This window comes from Chiloscyllium plagiosum, chromosome 4 (genome assembly GCF_004010195.1).
Source record: "Chiloscyllium plagiosum isolate BGI_BamShark_2017 chromosome 4, ASM401019v2, whole genome shotgun sequence".
Lineage (NCBI taxonomy): Eukaryota > Metazoa > Chordata > Chondrichthyes > Orectolobiformes > Hemiscylliidae > Chiloscyllium > Chiloscyllium plagiosum.
The window spans coordinates 12,692,677-12,718,618 of NC_057713.1; the positions used below are offsets into that span (position 1 = coordinate 12,692,677).

At 40.7% G+C, this 25,942-nt stretch overlaps 1 protein-coding gene across 4 annotated transcripts in view; it reads left to right on the forward strand.

The window, feature by feature from the left end:
- Positions 1 to 25,942, forward strand: part of LOC122548856 (protein spire homolog 1-like) — a 203,617-nt gene that overhangs the window by 2,719 nt on the left and 174,956 nt on the right. For all 4 annotated transcript variants that reach the window (XM_043687728.1, XM_043687729.1, XM_043687730.1 and 1 more), the window contains exon 2: positions 25,077 to 25,111. In XM_043687728.1, coding sequence (XP_043543663.1) covers positions 25,077 to 25,111 — 35 coding nt within the window. The remainder of the gene's footprint in view (positions 1 to 25,076; positions 25,112 to 25,942) is intronic.

Genomic DNA, 25,942 nt, shown 5'->3' on the forward strand with positions numbered 1-25,942 from the left:
TCTGACGGGGGAGTCACGGAGGGAGTGGTCTTTACGGAATGCTGGTAGGGGAGGGGAGGGAAATATATCCTTGGTGGTGGGGTCCGTTTGGAGGTGGCGGAAATGGCGGCGGATTATGCGCTGTACATGGAGGTTAGTGGGGTGGTAGGTGAGGATCAGTGGGGTTCTGTCCTGGTGGCGGTTGGAGGGGCGGGGTTCAAGGGCGGAGGATCGGGAAGTGGAAGAGATGCGGTGGAGGGCATCGTCGACCACGTCGGGGGGGAAATTGCGGTCCTTGAAGAAGGAGGCCATCTGGGATGTGCGTTTTTGGAACTGGTGAGCACAACCAAAATCAGATAGATTTTCAGAGAGTTGGGAAGTATGGAGGAGAACATGCTAGGCCCAACATTGTGCTGTGGAAACTGGGATGGAGGGTGAAAGATGATAAAGAGGAGTTGAATATAAGCACAACCCCTTGAGCCTTATGTATCTGGTCTTTTTAATTGCCCTCCATTCATAATCCCTTGATACTTCTAGTCCTGATCTATTCAACTGACCCAGCATCCACAGTCTCCTGGGGGAGTGGATTGCTGATGCTCAGTACCTTTTGTGGAGAAAGTGATTGCTTGTTTCAATCCTGCATGATCTAGCTCTAATTTTAAGAACACGCCCCTTGTTCTGGATTTTTGTTTATTGATGTGAGCATAGTTTGAGAGCTCATTGGAGAATATTTATTGTTCCTAATCCCAGAGACACTGATTGTGAACCACCTATGTGCTTTCATAGGCCATTTCAGAGGAAAGTTAAGAGTCAACCACATTGCTGTGAGTAGGGAGTTGCATGTAGGCCAGACCAGGTAAGGATTAGAGACAAAAACTACCCCACTATTCTCCGTATCCAACGCATCATCTTCAAACACTTCCCCCAAATCCAAATAGACCCCACCACTAAGAACATCTTCTGCTCCCCATCCCATTTTGCCTTCCGCAGGGACTGTTCCCTCCAACAGTCCTTGTTTCATGCCACCCCCACCACCGAACCCCCAGGTACCTTCCCCTGCAACCAGAAAAGATGCAAAGCCTGCTGGTACATCACCCCCCTCACCTCCACCCAGGGCCCCAAACAGTCTTTCCCGGTGAGGTAGAGGTTCACCTGCCTCTCTTCATCAGGTGCTCCCAATGTGGTCTTCTCTACATCAGGGAGACTGAACGTAAACTCAGGGAATGGCTTACCAAGCATCGCAGCCGGGTCCACTGGGGCTGACTGGACCTCCCTGTCACCGCTCATTTCACCACCCTACCCCCACCTCTCCTTTTATCTGCAGCTCCCCCCCACACCCACCCACTGACCTGAAGTAGGGTTACACCTGAAACATTGTTTTTGCACCTCCTGATGCTGCCTCGCTTGCTGTGTTCTTCCAGCATCCTGCCTGTAGACCAGGTAAGGATGGCAGATTTCCCTCTCAAGTACATAAATAAACTAGATGGATTTTATGATGATCTAGTTGTTTCATGCTCACTGTTACTGATAATAGCTTCTTTTTAAAAGATCCTATTTTATTTAACGAACCAAATTCACTTCAGTAACTGTAATAGTGGGATTTGAACTCATGTATCTCTGACTTTGTGCTCAGGCCTCTAGGTTGCTAGACCAGGAGCATTATGACTATACTAACAAACCTGTACACATTCCCTCACTCTGTGAAAGAGATTCTCTGTGTATTGACCCTACCAAATTCCTTCACCAATCACCCTCAATCTTTCAAACTCAAGGAAACAAAATCCAGGTTTATTCGATCTTTCTTTGTAAATTATTGTTTTAAACACTGGTCAATTCTGAAAAATCTGTGCCGTATTATTTTGGTGTGACAACCATTCAGTCCTAAAGCTTAACTTGTCAAGAATCCAGCTTGTTTTCCCATTACCATTTGCTTTTAAATTAAATCCATTAAGTTCCTCTCCTTAAACATTTCTTTTGATCTTAGCTAGAACTCAGTGAGTAATACTTCACCCACTGTATCAGCAAGTTTCAAGTTGAAGGTCTTTTCCAGAGACAAGAACATACCATTTAGACTGTGACTGAAATGCAATATTAAGGGAGTGCTGCATTGGCAGGAGCATTGGATTTTGACCTTAATCAATTTGCATTTAAATTCCTTGAATAATTTCAGAATAATGTTTCGAAACAATGCTTTATAATCAGTAAAGTATCTGGCTGTATTGGTTTTAGTGGTGTGTAACCATATAAAAATATTTAATAATCTGACAGTAATGGAGATATTACAAAAAGTTACCAGAAAACAATTGAATTTGATATTAAAGACCAGATTTCTGCTTTGAAGTGGGAAGGTCCAGTTAAGAAATTTCCTGACTTGGCACACAGGATTACTTTAAAAGGGCATTACTTTGAAAACAAGATAAGGATACAAGAGGAGCACAAAAGCTGGCTACTCAGCACATTTTCAGCAGGTTTGAGGTCGAGTTGGGCTCACCATCTTCAATGGAGACCCCACAGGTGGATGAACACTGAGGCAGGTTGGTAGGAAGGTCTGTCCTTGTCTCTTGAGACTTTAACCCAGTTTCTTCAAACGTTAAATAAAAACTCTTAGAACGAAGAATCAAAACCAGAAATTGCTAGAAAAGCTCAGCAGGCCTGGCAGCATCTGTGGAGAGAAATCAGAACTGGGGCAGAGAAATTGAGGCAAAGACGACGGAAGAAGAGTTCAACATCATGTTGTGCCCACAATTCATTTATGTGGGGTCACAGTGGGATAAAACTGAGACTTTTGCTGAGTACAGAACATTCGGCCTCAGAGGGAGAGTTCTGAGGAATGATCACCAGGCCCGAAACATTAACTCTGATTTCACTCCACAGATGTTGCCAGACCTGCTAAGCTTTTCCAGCAATTTCTGTTTTGTTTCATCAAACATTGTTAGGCCCTCAGCCCTCACTGTTCTGACCCTCCCCACATCTCCTCAAACCTCAAATTACTTGTACTTGCTTTCAAGCCCTTCCATGCTGTCACCATAGGCACTTCCCTACTTTCCAATATGGGTAGACCTCAAGAACCATGTGGAGATGAGTAAAATTAAACTTTTAGCAATCCAAAAGAACATGATGCATTGTTGACATTGAGAAAAACTCATTCATGAAACCCATTCAAACAATAATTTAGTCAAATCAACTCAAATATAGCCACTCCTTTAATAATCCTTAACATTATTAGTCAAACTGATGAACTCAGCCACCCCACTGAGATAAGTGTTTTTCAAACTTTTCACAATTAGTCACTAGAAATGGCTGTCAATCATTGCCCTCACTGAAAGTTGTAGCCTTTTTAGTCTTTTTTAAAGGGCTGGGGATTTAAATAGCTTCATATCATCGCACTTAAATAGACGTTATCTCACCTTCACACGGAATCCATAGATATGTAGGGTTGGTGACGATTCGCCACGGCACATTCGCCGCCGCCGATTAGCCACTGCCGGTTCACCACCAGCGTTTCTCCACTGTGGTTGTTTGACCTCTGGAGACTATTCGCCACTGAAAATATATATATGTAGTGATTATTTTCCCTCCCGCCTGTTCTTTCATACTTCTCAGTGCCCTTTATTTATACAACAGCATAGTACATATTGATAAAAAAAAGAGGTGAAATAAATATGAGTTTATTGGTCTATACATAAAAATGAGTTACAAACACTTGCGGTGGCGAATCCTCCTCAGCGGCCAATGGGTGGTGGCGAACCATCCTCGGCGGTGAAAGGGCAGTGGCTAATCGGCGGCGGCAAATGGTCCCATCCCGAGATATGTAGAATCCCTACAGTGTGGAAGCAGGCCCTTTGGCCCAACAAGTCCCTCCGAAGAGTAACCCACCCAGATCCATTCCCCTATATTTACCCCTGAATGATGCACCTCACCTACACATCCCTGAACATTATGGGCAATTTAGCATGGCCAATTCACCTAACCTGCACATCTTTGGATTGTGGGAGGAAACCGACACAGACACAGGGAGAATGTGCAAACTCCACACAGATAGTTGCCCGAGGCTGTGATCGAACTGGGTCCCTGGCACTGTGAGGCAGCAGTGATAACCACTGAGCCAACATGACATTCCCTTTGCTTGTAACTTCTCCATAAATTCTTGTTGCCTGTACCTTGTGTAAGGTTCTAGGAACAGTGGAAGTGGGGTGAATTTCAACTCTATTTCAGATGGTTTTGTCAGTTTCTGGTTTCCTGCTTGTCTCTCAAGCCACAACCCTTTCCCCTGCCAGCAAAAAAAAGGGGATTTGCCAGAAATGGACATTCACGTCAGTAACCATGGCACTATTTGAAATACCATTTTCTTTCAGTGCTCCTTTACTATTTTGTACTCCTTTGGTTTTCCTACCTCTCCCAGTACACTGGATTGGCACTCTTCCTTTTTTATTGTGTGTCTTTATGTCTTCCTTGCATAACTTTTTCTTCTGTTGTGATACTGTCTCTTAGCTTGTTTGTTGACAATGATTGCCTAACAAATGGAGTCTTTGCCATTTAGGGTTGTGGACAGTTCATTTTGTATCTCAGACCAATTATTTCCTTGAATATTTTATATTCCCATCATTTGTGGGTTTACTCATTACCTGTTTAGACAGTTTATTTCAATTTAGTTCACTTGCTTAAATTTAACACCTTGGTTGATGGCTCAATCTTTGCACTTTCAAACTTAATATCAAAGTCTATGATTTTACAGTAACTAATTATGAACTGCTCTGTTAGTGTGAAATGGTTAAATAATTTCATGTGGTTTCTGAGCATTAAGTTCAATATGTCCAATTCCATTTTTGGTTCTAAAACATATTGTTCTAGAAGACTCTGCTGAATATATTCAAAGAATTCTTACGAGATGACTGTGTCTCAGTGTTTAACATCGTTGTCTCTGAGTCAGAAGTTTGTGGGTTAAGCTCTGCCCCAGAGACATGAGCATACTATCCAGACTCCAGTAAAGCAGTGAGAAAGTGTGGCATTGTTGGAGATGCCACTGTTCCAGTGACATTCCTGAGCAAGCTCCTATATACCATCTCATTTGACAATAAAAGATCCCAGGCAGTCTTTTAAAGAAATGCAGGGCGTTTGTCCCTGTCCAATATTTCACCTCAAACAACTGTACAAGACATTGGTTAGGCCACTTTGGAATATTGCATACAATTCTGGTCTCCTTCCTATTGGAAGGATGTTGTGAAACTTGAAGGGGTTCAGAAAAGATTTACAAGGATGTTGCCAGGGTTGGAGGATTTGAGCTATAGGGAGAGGCTGAACAGGCTGGGGCTGTTTTCCCTGGAGGTCGGAGGCTGAGGGGTGACCTTATGGAGGTTTATAAAATCATGAGGGGCATGGATACGGTAAATATACAAAGTCTCTTCGCTGGGGTGGGTGTCTCCAGTACTAGAGGGCATAGTTTTAGGGTGAAAGGGGAAAGATAAAAGGAACCTAAGGGGCACCTTTTTTTACGCAGAGGATGGTGTATGGAATAAGCTGCCAGAAGAAGTGATGGAGGCTGGTACAATTGCAGTATTTAAAAGACATGTGGATGGGTATATGAGTAGCAAGGGTTTGGAGGGATATGGGTTGGGTGCTGGCAGGTGGGACTAGATTGGGTTGGGATAACAGGTCAGCATGGACGGGTTGGACAAAAGGGTCTGTTTCCATGCTGTACATCTCTATGACTCTATGATTCTGTAACAAGGCAAAAATTGTTTATCTGCATATTTATATTGCTATTTCTGGGATCTTTCTTTGTACAAATTGGCTACTATCTGCTCTGGGCAGTATCACTGCCCTTCCTATTCCAATTTAGTTGCCCTTCCTAAACAGATGGCAGTCTGGAATGTTTAGCTCCTGATCATAACCTGTAGCCTTACCTCCATAATAACTGAAATATTGTGTTCTCTTGAGATAAACGTGTGCTTCTAATTTGCTACTTATATCTCTTATGCTGTGTGCATTTGTACACAGAACTCTATCTGTGTAACTGTCTTCATCCAGCCCACTTGTGTGTGGCTGGTCATTTGTCACACTTTCTGAATTAAAATGGATATTTTCCTTTTGCATCTCCTATCCAGTTTAATTATTTTGCCACTTCGCCTTTGAGAGAGAGAGAGAGATGAGGTTGCAGAGGTAAGGAGGAGCAAGACCAAGGAGAGTCTTGTAGTTGAGGACAAGGCATTTGAAATTAGTACAGAATGAATGAAGGTTGGTAAGAACAAGTTGATCAGGTAGTGGGACTAAGTACTTTAGAATGCTGAATAAGTTCATGAATGATAAGGTGTGTGAAAGCTGGTCAGGAGAACGTTGATGTAAATAGATCTTGTAAAATATGGAACAGAGGCCTTGGTACTTGGTCCCAACATTCCTCCCTTTGAAGATTCTCATAATTTTCCATGGTTTTGCACCCTTCCTAACTTGGTATCCTTCTCCAACATGATAGGCCTATGAAATCTTAGTGTTTCTTCAAAAAGGGCCAATTTCCTTCACCCCAACATTGACAGCCACGCTTTCATTTAACTACAACTTTTCATTTAACTACAAATCCCCCCCACAAACCTCTCACAGATTCACTTAAGACATTCCTAAAACCAACATTTTTTGTTAAGGTTTTGGTCAGATGTCCTAATGTCTCCTTCTTTGGCTCAGTGTTACCTTTTTCTGAAGTACTTTGGGACATTTTTCCTAATTCATGATATTATATAAATACACGCTTTTTTGTAGACATGCTGTCACCATGAGCTATGAAAAGATTGAAATCCAATCTTTTGGGAGAAACTGTGATTAAAAACTGAAGTGAAGTCATGCAGGACAAGAAATGATAAGGACCATGCTCACAACTCATGGAGGATGTTGTTTGTGACTTTGCTTTGACTATTTCAGTAAGGGGAAGGGTTGTAGAGATGTTTGGGAGATTTACACAGGGAATTAAGTTTGTGGACCTGGCAGGTGACAGCACGTTCAGGTGAAAGAAAAGGCTGCTGGAAATGAACAACAAGGGTGAAGGTGTTGGAGATGGTTTGAGGAACGAGGTAATGATAGTTGAATGCTTGAAGAAAGGGAATAAATTTGAGATGAGATTACGAAGGGAAGATCAATGGTCAGGGTTAATGAGAAAGGCATTAAAGGGAATCTGAACAAACCCAGGGTCAACATGATTTTGGATGTCTTTTAAGACTCGGCTGGTCACTTCTGCCTGAGTTATGTGCACAGATTCCATGTTTTTAAGCAAGTCTGCCAAGTAACAGTTCATTTTATACGAAGACGTTTAACAAAGTTAACCACTATCAATTGGAAAAAGAACTGAAGGGGAACTGAGGGGACTCTTACACAGTGAATTATAATGCGCTACCTAAAGGTTGCTAGAAGCAGAGTCAATAGTAATAGTAACATTTGGAAGGGAATAGATGAAGCATAATGTGGTAAAATGTGAACTTGCCCACTTTAGCAACAAGGAGAGATAAGCAGCATGTTATTTAAATGGTGAGAGGTTACAGAACCCTGAGGGATCAGAATGTCCACGTGCATGAATCTCAAAAAGCTAGCATATAGGTACAGCAAACGATTAGGATGGCAAATGGAATGTTGTTGTTTATTGCAGGGGGAATGGAATATAAAAGTAGCAATGTTTTGCGACAGTTTTACAGAGCATGGATGATACCACAGTTACTTGTGGTCTTTTGATTTAAGAAATGATGTAAATGCATTAGAAGCGGTTCAGAGCAGTTTCACTTAATTGATACCTAGGATGCAAGTTTGGGGGGAGGGTGTTGTTTATCCTATGAAGAAAGGTTGCACAGATTGAGCATTTATCTGTTGGAGACAGAGTGAGGTAAATATTTTTCTCTAAGGGTGCTGAGTGTTCAGAACTCTGTTTCTGAGAGAAGGGTGGGGTTGGGTCATTGGATATTTTTAAGGCACAATTAGATAAATTTCCCACTATAGTCATAGTGAGTCATTGGTTGTTGGGGTTAGGCAGGAAAGTGGAGTTGAGGCCCTTGTCAGATCAGACATGATCATTTTGAGTGATGGAGCACCCTTAAGGAGCTCATATTAACTTGCATTGGGCTTCTGTTGACTGTTTCAATGAAGAGTTCTCCTTAGTCTCTCGGCTATGCTTTTTAATCCATTACCGTATAAGTTATTCAACCTCAAATACCTGTCCAGCTCCCTTTTAATTTATTGTTTAGTGGATCAGCTCCCATTATCTTTTTCAGGTAGGAAGTTCTTAATCCTAATTAGTCTCCATCAAAAAACGTTGCCAATTATTTCAAATCTATCAATCCACTTGCTAGAAAATGCAGTCATAATCTATCAAAATCTTTCATCACCTTGTATCTCCTCATTTTATTAAGTTTTCTTTCTTGTTGGAGAACCTCCAAGTTTACTCATGACAAACAACAGAGAGAATGGAATGTTTTGGTAGGGACTGTTTTTTGCTTGCCATAGAGCTTACACCTCTGCTGTAAATAATCCCTGCTTGTGCTGGTTGAGTTGCCTTTGTAATAATAATTTTTAATCACTGTGTAGGGACACATTACGACACACTTCCAGGGCAGGTGGGACTTGAACCTGAACCCTTTGCACAGAGGTAGGGGCGACTCCACTGTACCACATAACCAGGGGGCAACTTGGTTGATGATTTCCAAGTTAACATTGGCAATATGGTTGAGGAGTTCTTGGAAATGCTGTATCCAGCAACTGTTCTATTTTAACCTTGCCGTCCTTTAGCACTTTTTGTCTGTCTTTAGAGTGCAAAAGGTTTAGACCACGGTAGTGTGGACCATTTACTGTCTTAATAGCACTGAAGAAACCTCTGTGTCATCATCATTTGCCAGCTCTTGGATTCCCCAGGCCTTATCAGTGCACCATTTGTTTTTGAGCTCCTTTACCCTCTTCTGGACATCCACTTTCGCATTTGGCATCGGCCTTTCTGTGGGTCTTGCAGCTGTTGTCATTCTGCCAGTCACAGAAAGCTGGCCTGTTCTTGGAAATGAGTTGTCCAATTTCCATGTCATTCTCATCGAATCAGTCCTGATGGTTTCTGGACCTGTTATCTGGGGGGTGTTATTGCAGTTACTGAGAATGGTAGGTTTAAGCACACTCCAATGTTCTCCTGTGTCCTCTGCGTATTCTTGAGGTAGGTTGTTAGCAAGTGAGGCCCGTAGATATTACGTAGTGACTGCGTCATCCAGGCTTTCCATGTTGAATCCATAATTCAAATGAATTAATTTGCCAGGGCTTAGAATATAGAAGCAAGGAAGTCTTGTTTCAACTTTTATAAAACATTGATTAGGCCACGCATGAAATATTGTGTACAGTTCTAGCTGCCATACTATCGGAAAGATGTGATTGCAATGGAGAGGGTGCAAAGGAGATTCACCAGGATGTTGCCTGGGATGAAGAGTCTCAGGTATGAGGAGAGACTGGATCGGCTGTGTTTGTTTTCCTTGGAGCAGAAGAGGCTGAGGAGGAATCTGTTTGAGATTGAAATTATGAGAGATATAGACAAAGTAGATCATGAGAATCTCTTCCCCACGTTTATATGTGTATAAGACCAGAGAGAATAAGTTTAAGGTGAGGTGCAAGAGGAGATCTGAGACAAAAAACTTTTTCACCTAGCAGGTGGTAGAAATATGGATTGTGCTGCTTCAGAGGGTGGTGGTGGAGGCAGGTACTTTTGCCATGCTTAAGAAGCATCTGGACGAGTACTTAAAATGCCGGAACACAGTAGACCAAATAGAGTCATAGAGTCATAGAGATGTACAGCATGGAAACAGACCCTTCAGTCCAACCCATCCATGAAGACCAGATTCCTAACCCAATCTAAACCCACCTGCCAGTACCCAGCCCATATCCCTCCAAACCCTTCCTATTCACATACCCATCCAAATGCCTCTTAAATATTGCAATTGTGTCAACCTCCACCACTTCCTCTGGCAGCTCATTCCATACACGTACCACCCTCTGCGTGAAAAAGTTACCCCTTAGGTCTCTTTTATATTTTTCCCCTCTCAGCCTAAACCTATGCCCTCTAGTTCTGGACTCCCCGACCCCAGGGAAAAGACTTTGTCTCTTTATCCTATCCATGCACCTCACGATTTTGTAAACCTCTATAAGGTCACCCCTCAGCCTCCGACACTCCAGAGAAAAGAACCCTAGCCTGTTCAGCCTCTCCCTATAACTCAAATCCTCCAACCCTGGCAACATCCTTGTAAATCTTTTCTGAACCCTTTCAAGTTTCACACATCTTTCTGATAGGAAGGAGACCAGAATTGCACGCAATATTCCAACAGTGGCCTAACCAATGTCCTGTACAGCCACAACATGACTTCCAACTTCTGTACTCAATACTCTGACCAATAAAGGAAAGCATACCAAATGCCTTCTTCACTATCCTATCTACCTGCAACTCCACTTTCAAGGTGCTATGAACCTGCACTCCAAGGTCTCAGAGTTCTAGGGTACACCTGATCAGGTCCTGGGGATTTATCCACTTTTATGCATTCCAAGACATCTAGCACTTCTTCCTCTATAATATGGACATTTTTCAAGATGTCACCATCTATTTCCCTACATTCTATATCTTCCATGTCCTTTTCCACAGTAAATACTGATGCAAAATACTCGTTTAGTATCACCCCAATTTTCTGCAGCTCCACATAAAGGCTGCCTTGCTGATCTTTGAGGGGCCCTATTCCCTCCTAGTTACCCTTTTGTCCTTAATGTATTTGTAAAAACCCTTTGGATTCTTCTTAATTCTATTTGCCAAAGCAGGTAAATGGGATTATTACAGTTTAGTGTATGTGGTTGGTGTTGTTTCTATGGGCCTGTATGTCATGACTCTAAGATGTAGGTAGAGTTTTGTTGGACAGTGGACTCAAAGGTTATCGGGGTGGATGGAAATGTGGAATTTCAAGCAAGCAGATCATCCTTGATCTTACTGAATGGCACAGCAGGCTTAAGGGAGTCAAATGGTCTACTTTTGCTCCTATTTCACGTATTTATAGTAGGAAAGTAGGAAAAGATGTAGTGGTAGAACTGCGAGTCAAGAATGGCAATAGTTTGAGATGACTAAAAGAATCATGGACCAGGGAGAGATAGCAGGAACAAAGGCATTGATTAGGGGAGCAGCCATGATCATATTAAATGATGGAGCAGGCTCGAAGGGCTGAATGGCCTACTTCTCATTGCTGCTCCGAGTTCAGATGTTTGTATATTTCAATGAGGACATCAGTATATAGAATCGGTTTGGTAGGTGGTGGGAGGGGAATAGTCACAAGTCACTGAGGAATAGTAGGAAAATGAGTCACTAGTGGTAATCATCTAAAGGCTCCTTACAGACAGCACAATGTAGGATGAAATATACAAGAAGAAATATTGGATGCTTGTGATGAAGAAACAGTGATAACGATGGGTGATTTTAATCTACAGATTAAGTGGAAAATAAGATTGCAATAGTAGTCTGGATGAGGAATTGCATTTGCATTTGAGATAGAGCAGCAAGTTCTGCGACCAACCAGAGAACAGGTTGTAGTAGATTTGGTATTGTGCAATGTGATAGGATTAATTAATGGCTTCAGAAAAGCACCTCGAGGCAGCAGTGGCAAAAATAAGATTGAATTTTATATCCAATGTAAAAGAGAGAAGATTGGGTCTAAGGCTAGTATTTTAAACTTAAATAAGGACCACTATGTGGGCAGGAAAGCTGAGCTAGTTGAAAAGAACAGACCTACTGGGCTTTGGGATAGATCAATAGAGACAGTGTTAGACATTTAAGAGTATATTTCAGAATCCTTACAGTAAGTATACTCCTATTTTAAATAAAACCTCTAAAGAAAGAACCCAAAATCTGTGATTAACTAAAGAGGTTGCGAAAATCAGCAAACTTAAGGGCAAAATGTTTAACTGCACAAAGATGAGTGGCAGGTCAGATGATTGGCCAGATTATAAATAATGGCAGAGAAGGATGCCAGGCTTGGTAAGAAATTAATATGAGAGAAGCTAGCTCAGAGTGCTAAAAATGGATAGCAAGACTTTCTATGGATATCTAAAAGGGAAAAGAGTAAGTAAAGTGAATGTTGATACTCTTAGGGAGTGTGAATAGGAGGTAACTGGTAGATGATAAGGAAATGGTAGGTGAAATAAACAAATATTGTACTTCTGTTCATTGTAGAGGACACATAAAAACACTTCCGTTATAGCTGCAAATCAGGAGGTGGGGGTAAAGAAGAACTTGGTAAAATTATAATCACTGGGACGTAATGGAGCTGCAAGCTAACAATTCTCTGAGCCCAGATGGACTTCACCCTGGGATCTTAAATGAGGAGACTAATGAGGTTCTGAATGCTTTGGTGTTACTTTTCCAAAATTCCCTGGATTCAGGAAAGGTTGTGTCAGGGTGAAAAGTAGTAAATATAAACTATCTATTCAAGAGGAAGGGGCAGAAAAAAGGAAACTATTGTCCCATTAACTTGACAATGTCCTATCAAACTATATCCAGACTGGAATCAATCAAACTGCACTGTTGTAGTTGTGGGTATGTTCGCCGAGCTGGGAGGTTGATTTGCAGACATTTCGTCTCCTGTCTAGGTGACATCTTCAGTGCTTTGGAGCCTCCTGTGAAGGCGCTGCAGTACTGTCTCTTCTGACATGTATTTGGTTCCTTTCCTGCTGCTTCTTGTTGCCAGTTCCAGTTGCTCGTTGTAGAGGCCGGTATATTGGGTCTAGGTCTATATGCTTGTTGATGGAGTGTGTAGATGATCTCCATGCTTCTAACAATTCTCTGGCTGTCCTCTGTTTAGCTTGTCCTATGATCGTTGTGTTGTCCCAGTCAAATTTGTGGTCCTTACCATCTGTGTGTGGGGCTACTAGGGACAGCTGGTTGTGGTGTTTGGTGGCTAGCTGGTGTTTGTGGATGCAGATTGCTAGTTGTCTGCCTGTTTGTCCTATATAGTGCTTCATGCAGTCTTTGCACTGTACATTATTCTCAGTCAACAATAGGAATTGCTGATACTGTGTTTAATTATCAAACATATAAAGTCACAATAGTCACAGATGACTCATTAGAAACAGATCACTGGCGGTGACTTAACTTGAGGGTTACCATGCCTCAGGCAAGGGGAGAGGTTGAAAAAGAGAGTCTTTCATGTTAACCTCAGCCAGTGTGGGATAAATGACCAAATACAATGCTACAAGATGTGAATCCAACTCTATACTATGTGGTCAGGTACTTTGCATGTTGATTGATTTGCTTAAAGCATAAAACAGGGATTTAGACTGAGACAGTCAAGTTAAAGCAAAAGATTGCAGATGCTAGAAATCTGAAATCAAAACAGAAACTGCTGGAATACTCAGCAGGTCTGGAAGCATCAGTGGATCGAGAAAAAAAGAATTAATGTCTTGAGTCCAAACACTCTTCTGCAGAACCAGTCTGAGACAGTTAACTGTTGCAGAGGCAAAGCAACCTATATTTTATGTAATTATATTTATGCAATAACAGAAACACGGAGACTAATAACACATTGAATGTACTGATGTGTCATGGGAGGTGCTGTAAATCAGAACTGACAATTGATTAGACAGTTATCATTACCAAAATACTGAAATGAAAAATGCACTGAATCATCAGTGATTTTTAATAGAATATTTCAATTTTGCAACTTTAAAACTTTTTATAACATTGCTATGGGCTTGAAATATAATCTAGAAAACCGCTTGGATGATCAAAATCTATAAAGGGAAAAACCATTGCATTAGGTTCTGAAAATGATATCAGATGGGCCGAAGGGTCGTCTTTCTTCATTATTGCAATGGATCTAACGATACTTTCTAACAAATGAGCCCAGCACATAACAAAACAAACATGGTGATATACAGTCTAATGTGATTGGTTTTGACAGTGGCAGCAGAGAATTTGGTGCACACACATGCAGAAACATACAAGCAGAACTAGAAACACACACACACTAACGCACAAACTCTCAGACACTGAATCCACACCCCCTATATAAACACAGGGGTATTTCTATAAGTCCACCCACCTGTTGCACTAAATGGCAGAAGGTGCTGTGTACATCATGGGTTCCTCCTTGATTCAGGCTGCTATCTAGGATATCTTTTGGAAAGCCACATTAATCATAGGCAGAGGCTGAATAGGCTGGAGCTCTTTTCCATGGAGCATAAGAGAATGAGGGGTGACCTTATTGAGGTTTATAAGATCATGATGGCCATGGATAAGCAAGTTCTTTTCCTTGGGGTGGGGAGTCTAGAACTAAAGGGCATAGGTTTAAGGTAAGAGGGGAAAGATATAAAGGAACCCAAGAGGTAACTTTTTCACGCAGAGGGTGATGTGTGTATGGAATGAGCTGCCAGAGAAAGTGGTGGAGGCTGGTGCAATTACAACATTTAAAAGGCATCTGGATGGCTATATGAATAGGAAGGATTTAGAGGGATATGGGCTAAATGCTGGTAAATGGGACTATATTTACATAGGAGATCTGGTCAGCATGGATGAGTTGGATGAAAGGGTCTGTTTCTGTGCTGTACCTCACTATAACTCTTTGACTAAAGCTATGGTGATGGAGCAGGAACATGCAGTGGACAATGATTTAAACTCTGTCACTCTCACCTTTTCAGCCCGCCAACTTAACATCATTCCACTGCGCTCAATCCATTTCCTTCCTAACAGATCTATTTGGATTCACCTCCCTCTTTGCATCCTACATTCATTCTGCAATATCTCTTGACTCTGGATTTTCCAGCAGGGAACTCTTCAGGGTTAAGTTATAAAAGATAATTTGTACTCTCACTATCAAATCCCATGACTACTGTAGTCCTACACTGAACTGTTCAACCTCTGCTCACTTTGTTGTTTTTTTCTCCATGACTCTCCTCCTTAAATTGCTATCCTTTGCTCCAGTGCACCATTGGGTTATAGCTCAAGATATAGGCACAGAAACAGGAAGCCATTCAGTCCCTCCAGCCAGTCAAAGCACTCCTCGCTGTTCTAAACTCTAATGAAACAAGTCCAGGTTGTCCAATCTGTCCTCATGAGATAATGTGATAATTCCAAGCATTAATTCAATAAACGATCATCTTCAATACATTTACATTTTTCCTTAAATAAGGAGACCAAAACAATATGTATTATTTGAGATGTGGTCTCATCAAAGCCTTCCATAAATTATGCATGATTTCCTTACTTTATGTTGAATTTTCATGTAATCAAGGTCAGCATTCCATTAGCTTTCCTGATTATGTACTGTACCTGAAAACTAACCTTGTGTGACTTGTGCACTAGAATGCCTAGATTCTTTTGCATCTCAGAATTCTGCAGTCATTCTCCATTTAAGTAACGTTCCGATTTTTAAAACGTCTCCCTGCCAATTTCACATTTTTCCACATTATGCTCCATCTAATTGTACATTTAAGCGACTCTTGGATAGGCACATGGTAGTTAATACAATGAAGGGTATGTAGGTTAGTCTGATCTTAGAGTAGGATAAAAGGCTAGCACAACATTGAGGGCCGAAGGGCCTGTACTGTGCTGTACTATTCTATGTTCTATCTGTCGGTTTTGTTTTGCCCAGTCACTTTACCAGTCCATATTAGTCTGCATCCTCGCTATGTCCTCTACACAACATTTTGTTTTACCCATCTTTGTGGTATCTGCAAATTTTGCCACATGCTTTCAATCCCCTCATCTAAGTCATTGGTATAAATTGTGAAACACTGAGAGCTCAGCACAGACCCCTGTGGGACCCCACTTGTAACATCCTACCAGTCTGAAAAAGACTCACTTATATTATCCTCCTTATTTTGCACAATAATCTTTTATGTGAAACTTTGTCAAATGTATTCTGAAAATTCAAGTACAACATATCAATGGACTCCTCACTATTGACAGCGCAGGGACAATATGCACACTGCATGTAGGTTGAGTAACTGAATTGTTACTCCACAACTGCAACGTTTATAACATACGTATCGGTTTTAGCATAGAGACAGCTATCTCAATGAACTTGAAAGAACAGGCACTATTAACATCTAGCTAGAGAATGAACTATAGAGGGGTGAAGAGAAGGTTAGTCAGAGGTTGGTTTTGAGAAGATTCTTAACAAAAGAAAGAGAGAAGGAGACTGGAGAGGTGTAAATAAGGAATAACACACCTTAAAGCCTAGACGGCTGAAAGTATTAGTGGAGTGAATGGAGTAGGATAAGTACAACATATTAGTTGCATAATTGAAGTGTTCCTCAAAGGTTGTAAGTTCTGGAGTTCATCAGAGACATGGGGAGAGGTGAAGTTAAAGAAGGATTCAAATGTGCAAAGAGGTAAAGATCTTAAAATGGAACTATCCATGGAACAGAACCTCTACCTAAAGTGTCTGTTTTACTGTGTCCTGCCTTTGTCATTTCTAGTCTTGTTAACTTCAAACCCAGCTTGCCAACATTCACATACTGAAACTTTTATGGTTATATCACAAGAGGAGGTTACAAAGTTAGTAATGAGATGGAGAGATTTAAACAGGAGTGTAAGAATTTCAGCGAGCAGCTGGACTTAAAGGCAGGTTGAAGAACACATGAACAATGAGCAAATAAGACTTAACTGCTGATACTGTTGGTATCATGCTTCATCACAAACCAGCCGCCCAGCCAACTGAGCTAACTGGCTGAAGAGCATGAACCAATGTGAAAAGACAAATTTTGTATAAGGCATTTAAAGTAAATTACTGTTGTTAGTTTTGGGCAACACAGTGTAGAAAGAACATTTAAATCAATAGATTATCAAGGAAGGTGTGTGGTTTGAGGAACTGTAGTTATGAAGAGAGACTGGAGAAATTGTGATTATTTCTATGTTTGCATAAAGGCTCCCATTTTTAAAGTCATTAAAGGAATTTGACAGAATGACTAAGAAAAGACTGTCTCCTCTCGTCGGGAGTCAATGATGAAGGTCATTAGTTTAATGTTGTCATGAAATAAGTGAATAGAGAGGTTAAGAGAAACTGCTTTACACAGAGCCTTGTGGAATGTGTTTCATAGGGATTAGGTGGGGCAGAGGCTATTGGACTGGAGACCATTGCGTCTTTTATGAGAACATTGCACAACATTGGTTAGTTATGTAACCTATTATAGGTTATGTGGCAGCATTCCGTTGTAAATATATTGAACATTGCTAAGGAAACTAATTATTTAAAAAGAATAATTGCGTCTGAGATGCATTGCAGACTAAAGATATTTGGGTTTAAACAAACCTTTAAACTGCCAATTTTGACATTCACTGTGTTGACATGACACCTGTCAACTGCATTGTTTCTTTCAACACATATTGAGACTTCACTTGCTCAGAATAAGAAAGTTTGAAAGTCTTTGCTAATGGAACTCGGGCATTCAAACCTGGAAGAATCCACAGTTAGTTCCAGTACATATTCAGACTGCTGAAATATTTAATCTTGGCTAAGTTGCATTTTTAATTGCTTTTTGAATGTTTGACTGTGGGAAGAATTCCAGTTCTGAATCTGTCTTTGTTCAATGTCTGCACACTTGTGCAGCCTTCAGCAGGAGTCAATGCATAGAATCAAGAGTTGGCATTAAAGTCTCAAAGCGAAACGCATTGATGAAAATTGTATGCTATTTGCAGAAAATGTTGGAGAAACTCAGCAAGTCTAGCAGCATCTGTGAAGAGTCCGAGCTAACATTTTGAGTCCAATATGATGCTTCTTCAGAATAGAACAGGATATTTGCAGCTGTCCTGGCTGAGATAAGCAAAATCAACACCGGGGATTGTACCTGGAGCATCATAGTTTCTACATTTCAGTTTTCTACTTGATGACCCCTTTGCTCATTGAGTTAATTTGCATAATAGTTGCATGATATTTGCACCAAAGAGAAAAGTTTAATAGTAGGATAATAATTTGGTCTCGCTTCTGAGACCTCCACTTGAGCAAATTGGCATTTGGTGACAGCCCAGTGATGGTCCAATCTTCATGTGGCCTCACTGCCATCACCCACTTAGAACAGTGTTGGTCATTGAAACACACTTTTTGGTCCAACCCGTCCATGCTGATCAGATATCCTAACCCTAATCTAGTCCCATTTACCAGCGGTTGGCCCATGTCCCTCAAAACCCTTCCTGTTCATATACTCATCCAGATGCCTTTTAAATGTTGTAATTGTATTAGCTTCCACCACTTCCTCTGGCAGCTCATTCTGTACACACACCACCCTTTGTGTGAAAAAGTTGCCCCTTACGTCCCTTTTAAATTTTTCCCCTCTCACCCTAACCCCTTTAGTTCTGGAGTCCCCCATCCCAGGGAAAAGACTTTGTCTATTTATCCTATCCATGCCCCTCATGATTTTATAAACCTCTATAAGGTTACCCCTCAGCCTCCGATGCTCCAGGGAAAACAGCCCCAGTCTATTCAGCCTCTCCCTGCAGCTCAAATCCTCCAACCCTGGCAACATCTTTGTACATCTTTTCTGAACCCTTTCAAGTTTCACAACATCCTTCCTATAGCAGGAAGACCAGAATTGAACAGCATTCCAAAAGTGGCACCACCAATGTCCACCAAGCCGCAACATGACCTCCCAACTCCTGTACTCAATACTCTGACCAATAAAGGAAAGCATACCAAATACCTTCTTCACTATTCTATCCACCTGCAACCCCACTTTCAAGGAACTATGAACCTGCACTCCAAAGTCTCTTTGTTTAGCAACACTCCCCAGGACCTTACTATTAAGTATATTAGTCCTGCCCTGATTTGTCTTTTCAAAATGCAGCACCTCACATTTATCTAGATTCAGCTCCATCTGCCTCCCATTGGCCCATCTGATTAAAATCCCATTGTAGTCTGAGGTAACCTTCTTTGCTGTCCACTACACCTCCAATTTTGTGTCATCTGCAGACTTACTAACTGTACTTCTTATGTTCACATCTAAATCATTTATATAAATGATGAAAAGCAGTGGACCCGGCACCGATCCTTGTGGCACTCCACTGGTCACAGGCCACAAGTCTGAAAAGCAACCCTTCGCCACCACTCTCTGTCTTCTACCTTCAAGTCAGTTCTGTAGCCAAATGGCTAGTTTTCTATGTATTCCCTGAGATCTAACCTTGCTAACCAGTCTATCATGATGAACCTTGTCAAACACCTTACTGAAGCCTATATAGATCATGTCTACCGTTTCACCCTCATCAATCCTCTTCGTTACTTCTTCAAAAAACTCAATCAAGTTTATAGACATGATTTCCCAACCACATTAAGCCATTAATCATTGAAGAATTTACCTTTCCTTTATTTTATAGCACCGTAATAGGTCATTTGATCCCACAAATCTAGTTCTGTTTTTGTGATCTGCACAAGACTTCTCCCACTGTTGTAAAATATCCTTCTCCCTTATGTGTTTATCTAATTTCCCCTTAATCACGTCATGCTATTTGCCACAACTTGTGATAGGGTGTCCTAACCACTTTCTGGGTGAAAGGTTCTTTCTGAATTCACTTACTTTACTCTTGTTATTATAGTCGATTTTTGTTGAGGCCCTTAGGTATGTCTCCACTTCAAATAAAACTATTTTCTTGATGTGAAAGCCCTTTCAGAATCTTAAAAACGCGACTAAGTCACCCCAACCCATGCCTCTATATCCTTTTATGTAACCTTATTATAATTAAATGATAATTTTTCACAATTCTTCATGTATAGTCTAAGCAAGTCTCTATGCAAGTTTAACATAATTTCTGTACTTTTTCAGTTCTATTTTACTAGAAATGAGTCCAGTGCATGGCTTGCCTTTCTATGGACTTATGAGTTTGTGTCAGAGCTTTTAGTGATTTACCATGTAACTGTAGTTGCAGGTTCCTGTGTTCCTCTCTTAGTTTTAGACAATTATTTTCCAACACTACCGTACACTTTTTTCTATTGCCGTTACACCTCCTTGGTTGAGAATCATTGTCATTTGTAATTAATACATTACTGATGTGAAAACAAAATATTTGGCATTTATTTCTTATTTGTCCCACATTAACAAATATCACATATCAATTTCTGTCTCAAATTTCATAGAGTTTAAAGAAACAGAAAAACTCTTGGGTGCCAGAATGTTTGCAGCTTCTATGTTAATTTTATTTAAATAATCTGCTAACACATGTTGCAATTTAAACAAGCACAAACTTATTTTTTCCCTAGAAATATGATACATTGTGTTTTGTGTCATATTATATTCCTGTCCTAATGATATTGCAAAATAAAAATAGAAGGTACTGGATACATTCCAGCCTACTCCCAATAATTTTGATTCTGTTATTATTCAAGAATCTGTCTATCTCTATTTTAAAACCATTCAATGACCTGCCTTCACTTTACCTTTGAGTCATGAGTTTGTTTGAGAAGATTGATGTGTCATCTCTACAGAAATCAGACCATCTGAGACATTAGAAATCCAGTGAGGCCACATAATTTGTGCTGTTTTCCGAGTTACAATTCCCAAAATCACATTTTCATCCTGTCTAAACCAAACTGTCATTGTCATGTTCTTGAACATGGATGAGACCATATCAGTCAGATCTAAAGTGAATGCACATTGTTTTATATTAAACCTATGCTTAACTTCCCTTTGAAATGGCCGAGCAAAAGCCACTCAATTCAAGGGCAGTAAGGGATGGGTAATAAATGCTTGACCAGCCAGCGATGCTCACATCCTACGAACTGGGAGGGTGATGACATGAGTTAGTATTTGTGAACATGTGGTGTGAGTGGGAAGGTGGACAGGTGGAAGGTGGACAGGTGGAAGGTCTGACCTTAAGAAAGCAACTGGGGTGAAGTTGCAGAGAACTTGAGCCCACCTCAAGAGCAAAACTCTGGCTTGTAGAGTCAGCATGAGTGACCAATGTGAAGTGTACGTGGGCTATAAAAATCATGAGAAATCTGAGTAAAGCATATAGGAGAACATGGTGTGCTATGTGTCCATTTTAGCAGGGTAGATGTTTTGAGGTTGCTTCTGTTAGCCGCTATGTCTTGAACCAGGATCATAGTCTCAGGATAAGGGATTGGCCATTAGAACTGAGGCAAGCAGGGTTTTCTTCAATTAGAGAGTTCAGACTCTGTGGAATTTTTTTCCCCGGTGAGCTGTGGATTCTCTGTCATTGAGTATATTGAAGGCTGAGATTGATAGACGTTTGTTAATTATCCCATTTAAGGATAAAGCAGAGAAAGGTGAGTTGAAAGTGAAGGTTAGCCATAGTTTTAATCAGCATAGATTCAAGGGACCATAAGACCTGCTTGTATTTTTTATATTTTTATGAGAATTGCTCTGATATTTTAATTACCCCTTTAATACTGTCTGTTTTGTTATATTTCAATATCTGAATTGGACATCTTTATTTTTTGTTTTTCAATGTTCTGTTTGTGCATTGCCTCCTAGTCTTGCAATGCTGCTCATGAAACACGTGTTTAAAGAAAGCTCGGTTGACTGACTTTTAATTGTGGTTTTTGTTGCGTGCTGAATATTCACAGCCTGGTTTTGAAGGAAGTTTCCTTCCTGCCTGCCACATGATAGCACAGGCAAAATCAGGAATCCAGGGTGTGGCTAACTGCTAGACAGTTCCAACATAATGTAAACTGACGCAGTTGTGATTCAGTGTACTGTATTGCTGATGGGTGAATAAATACTTCTCCACAGCCTTAAGAACTAAGATTTGAGGAAATTTGGTAATACACTAGGGGGAATGTTGCAGTTAATTGGCCTGTTCTAGAATGTGTGTGATTAATAAAAGCTCTCCATTTAGGAGCTTAATTTATTTGATTAAATATAATTTCCCCTTCTAATTGCGCTATTCTGCAGATAAAACTACAGGTGTGGCTGGAAATTTCATGTACCGCAGAAAGATCCTTCATGATGTAGAAAACTCAAAGCTTATTATTGTGTGTGTGTGTGTGTCAACCATATAAGCATCATTGCTTGGTGTAGCCTTTTAATGACACCCTTTAAGTTTGTGGGGACCGCGTGCTTACCAATGGAGATAGGATGTCCTCCCAATGATTAGAAATAAGACATCATTTGGCTTCTGCGAAAGGCATCTCATGAGTTCTGCATAATTCACTCTTGTGAAAGAGCTCCTTTAATTCTTCATGTGGTTTCTTAAGGATCAGAAAAGCCATTTGACTGAGTCATATCACTCAGCTATTAAATCACCGCATCATTCCCGAATAGCAGCCCCTGAATAGATATAAGCTCCTAAATGAGCAGCTCCAAGGGCTAAATATTTTTTCTCCTTCCAGAGTTCCTTCTATATACTTTGCAATTTCAAGAATATTAAAAACATAAGGAAGGAATAGGAAATCTGACCCTTCAGGTCTGGAAGGCCATTGGGAAAGATCATGGCTAATCGCCTGCACGTTTCCACATATGCCTTGATTTCTTTAATATATCATCAATCAACCTTATCTCAAACATACTCAAAGATTGAGCAACTATAAATGAGATAGATCTACAAGTTGCAGAGATCTCCAACTATTTGGGGAAATGTTTTGGAGAGAGTGCAGAAGAGGTTTATGACAATGGTTCCAGGGATAAGACTTCAGGTCCGAAGATGAATTGGAGAGGTTGGGACTGTTTGATTTGGAGAGGAGAAGACAAAGAGGAGAATTGATAGAAGTTTCCAAAACTGTGAGGTGGCTGGACAGAGTAGATATAAAGAACCTGCTCCTACTCATGAGAGGATTGAGAACAATATGGTAGAAATTTTAAGTAATTTGTAAAAAAAAAGCAAATGGAATAGGAGATAAAATATGTTCATACATTGAGTGGTTTAACTCTGGAAAACTCTGTCTGGAAATCTAACTTTGAGGCATTCTAGAGGGTTTTAGACAATCATTTGAGTCAAAACAATGCGCAGAGTTATAGGAAAATGGTACAAATTCATAATGCTCATCGAGAGAGCCAGTGCTTACACAGTGGGGTGAATGGCCTCCGTCTGCAATGTAACAAATCTGTGATTTGAACCGAGAAATTTCTCCTTGTCTCAGTCTCTCATAGCCAACCCTTATTCTGAAACTGTGGTGGTGGACAGTTAAACAACTAATCAGAGGAGGAGGTTCCCCATACTTGATGAATGGACAGAACATCAGTGCAAAACAAAGGGCTGAAATAACCATCTTTAGCCCAGAAATACTGAGTCGATGATTTATCTCAATTCCTTCTCAGGATTCCAGCACTACAGATTCCAGTCTTAGTGAAGTGGATTCACTGCACAAGATATGAAGAGATGGCTAAAGACATTGTATGAACATAGAACAGAACAGCATAGGAACAGGCCCACCAATGTGTGCTGACCACGATGCCATTCTAAACTAATCTCGGCTGTTTATACATGGTCCATATCCCTCCATCTCCTTCCTGTTCATGTGTCTTTCTATAAATACCTCTTAAATGTTGCTATCCTATCTGCTTCTACCACCTCCCCTGGTAGTGCACTCCAGGCATCTTCTACCCTCTGTGCAAAAAAAACTTACTTCCTTTAAACTTACTCACTGTCACCATAAACCGAGAACCCCTAGTATTTGACATGTCCACCCTATCCATGCCTCTCATAATTTTATGTACTTCTATCAGGTCGCCTTTGTCTTCTAATGCTCTAGCTTCAAAGGATACTGACTCTGACAATATCTCAGGAGTAAAACTGAAGCCTTCTGTTCCCAATCTAGCTGCGTAATGAGCTGACCTGTTTCAGTACAACCTGACAATGTAGAAAATTGTCTAAGTACGATCCGCGCAGTAAAAGCATGACACATCCACCCAGCCACTCAGGCAACTTCCCCATTAACCGCACTCCCCCTCCCAACCAATTGCTCTAACATAAGTAACGTGATGGAAGATGTCATTAACAGTATTGTTAAGCAGTACCTGCTCAGCAATAACCAGCTTACAGTCACTCAGTATGGGTTCCACCAGGGTCACTCGGCTCCTGACCTCATTACTTTGATCAAACATGGATAAAAGAGCTGCATACCTGAGGTGGGGTGAGAGTGACAGCCCTTAACATTGATGCCACATTTGACTGAAAGTGTCATCAAAGAGCCCTTGCAAAACTGGAGTAAATGGAAATCAGCAGAAAACTCTCCGCTGGTTGGAGTCATACCTGGCACAAAGGAAGATGGCTGTGGTTATTGGAGGTTAGTCGTCTCAGTTCCAGGGCATCTCTGCAGGTGTTCCTCAGCATAGTTTTCTAGGCCCAACCATCTTCAGCTGCTTCATCAATGACCTTCCCTCCATCATAAGATTGGAAGTGAACTGGTGATGTTTTGCTGATGATTGCACGATGTTTCATACTATGTAAGCTACAGAAACAATCCATGCATATGCAGCAGACTTAAACAGCATTCAAGCTTGAGTTAACAAGCGGCGAGTAAGATTCATGCCAAACAAGTGCCAGACAATAATCATCTCCAACAAGAGAGCATCTAATCATCACCCTGTACCATTCAATGACATTGCCATTGCTGAATCTCCCACTATCAACAACTGAACTGGATTTGCCACATAAATATGTGACTACAACAGCAGGTCAGAGACTAGGGACCCTGCAGTGAGTAACTCACCTCTTGACTCTTCAAACCTGTCCATCATCTACTAGACTCAAGTAAGGAGTGGATGGAATTCTTTCCTCGAGCCTCAATGGCTGTACTTCAATGTTTACTCATTACTCTTAATTCCTCTGAGTGTGTCCATCCCTTATGCTGCCTGAGCCTCCAGTCTGAAATTCCTTCTGTGAATATAGAATTTATGGAATTCTGCCTCTCAATATCCATTCATGACTCTCAATTAAAATTTGGCCAAGCCTTTCGTCTCCCTGTATTCCTGTCTTGGCATACATTGAATGTTTTTTGATGAAGAGTCATCAGAATTGAAGTTAATATGATGGGTTAACTGTTGTAAGCAATGATATCTGCAAGGATTGTAAAATAGATGTCTATTGTTGTAACATTGAAATCTGTTTTGTGATTGGTTACAATGAAAACTGTATTGCTGCATGGTGTTTGACTTTTATAAAATTCTATTTTTTTGTTTTACAGGTAAAGACAAAGTAACCCGATGTACAGAACCAGAGGTAAGCTGTGTCTAAATAGCTCAAACTATTATTGATCATTCTGTGACGAAGGGTCTGCCTAAAATTGTTTATTTCTTTTTCCCTTGATTAAATTGAAATACTGATCCTTACTCTATAGCAGAGTTATTGCAAATTTTCAAAACCATTTTCACCATGTCAGACCAGTTGGTTTAACTTAAGTGGTGAAGGAACTTCTCAAAACTTTTTAACGTCAAAATTAGTAGAAAGGTGGGTAGTTTAGGATGAGCCAGGATGAATTCCTGAACTGTTTGACTAACTTGCTGAAGGTAACAGAAAGGATTGAGGGTAATCCTGTTAATGACATGTACACAGACTTCAAGAATGCATTTGATACAGGGCCACACAACACACTTGTGAGATGAGTTATTGCTCATGGAATAAAAGAGATCGCAACGATATGATACAGAAAGTATTAAGGGGAAGACAATGGCATTGTCATGTAGTAGATAAACCAATAATCTAAAGACCCAGGTAATGTTCCATGGTCTTTGGTTTGAATCCCACAGCAGAATTTGAATTCAATAAAATGTAATATTAAAAGTCCAGTGATGACTGTGAAACCATCATTGTAAAATCCATCTGTTCATTAAGTCCTTGGGTTAGGAAAATTGTCCACCTGGCCTGGGCCAGACTACATCTGAGGAGAAAGTGAGGTCTGCAGATGCTGGAGATCAGAGATGGAAATGTGTTGCTGGAAAAGCGCAGCAGGTCAGGCAGCATCTAGGGAACAGGAGAATCGACGTTTCAGGCATTAGCCCTTCTTCAGGAATGAGGAAAGTTGGTCCAGCAGGCTATCGATTCTCCTGTTCC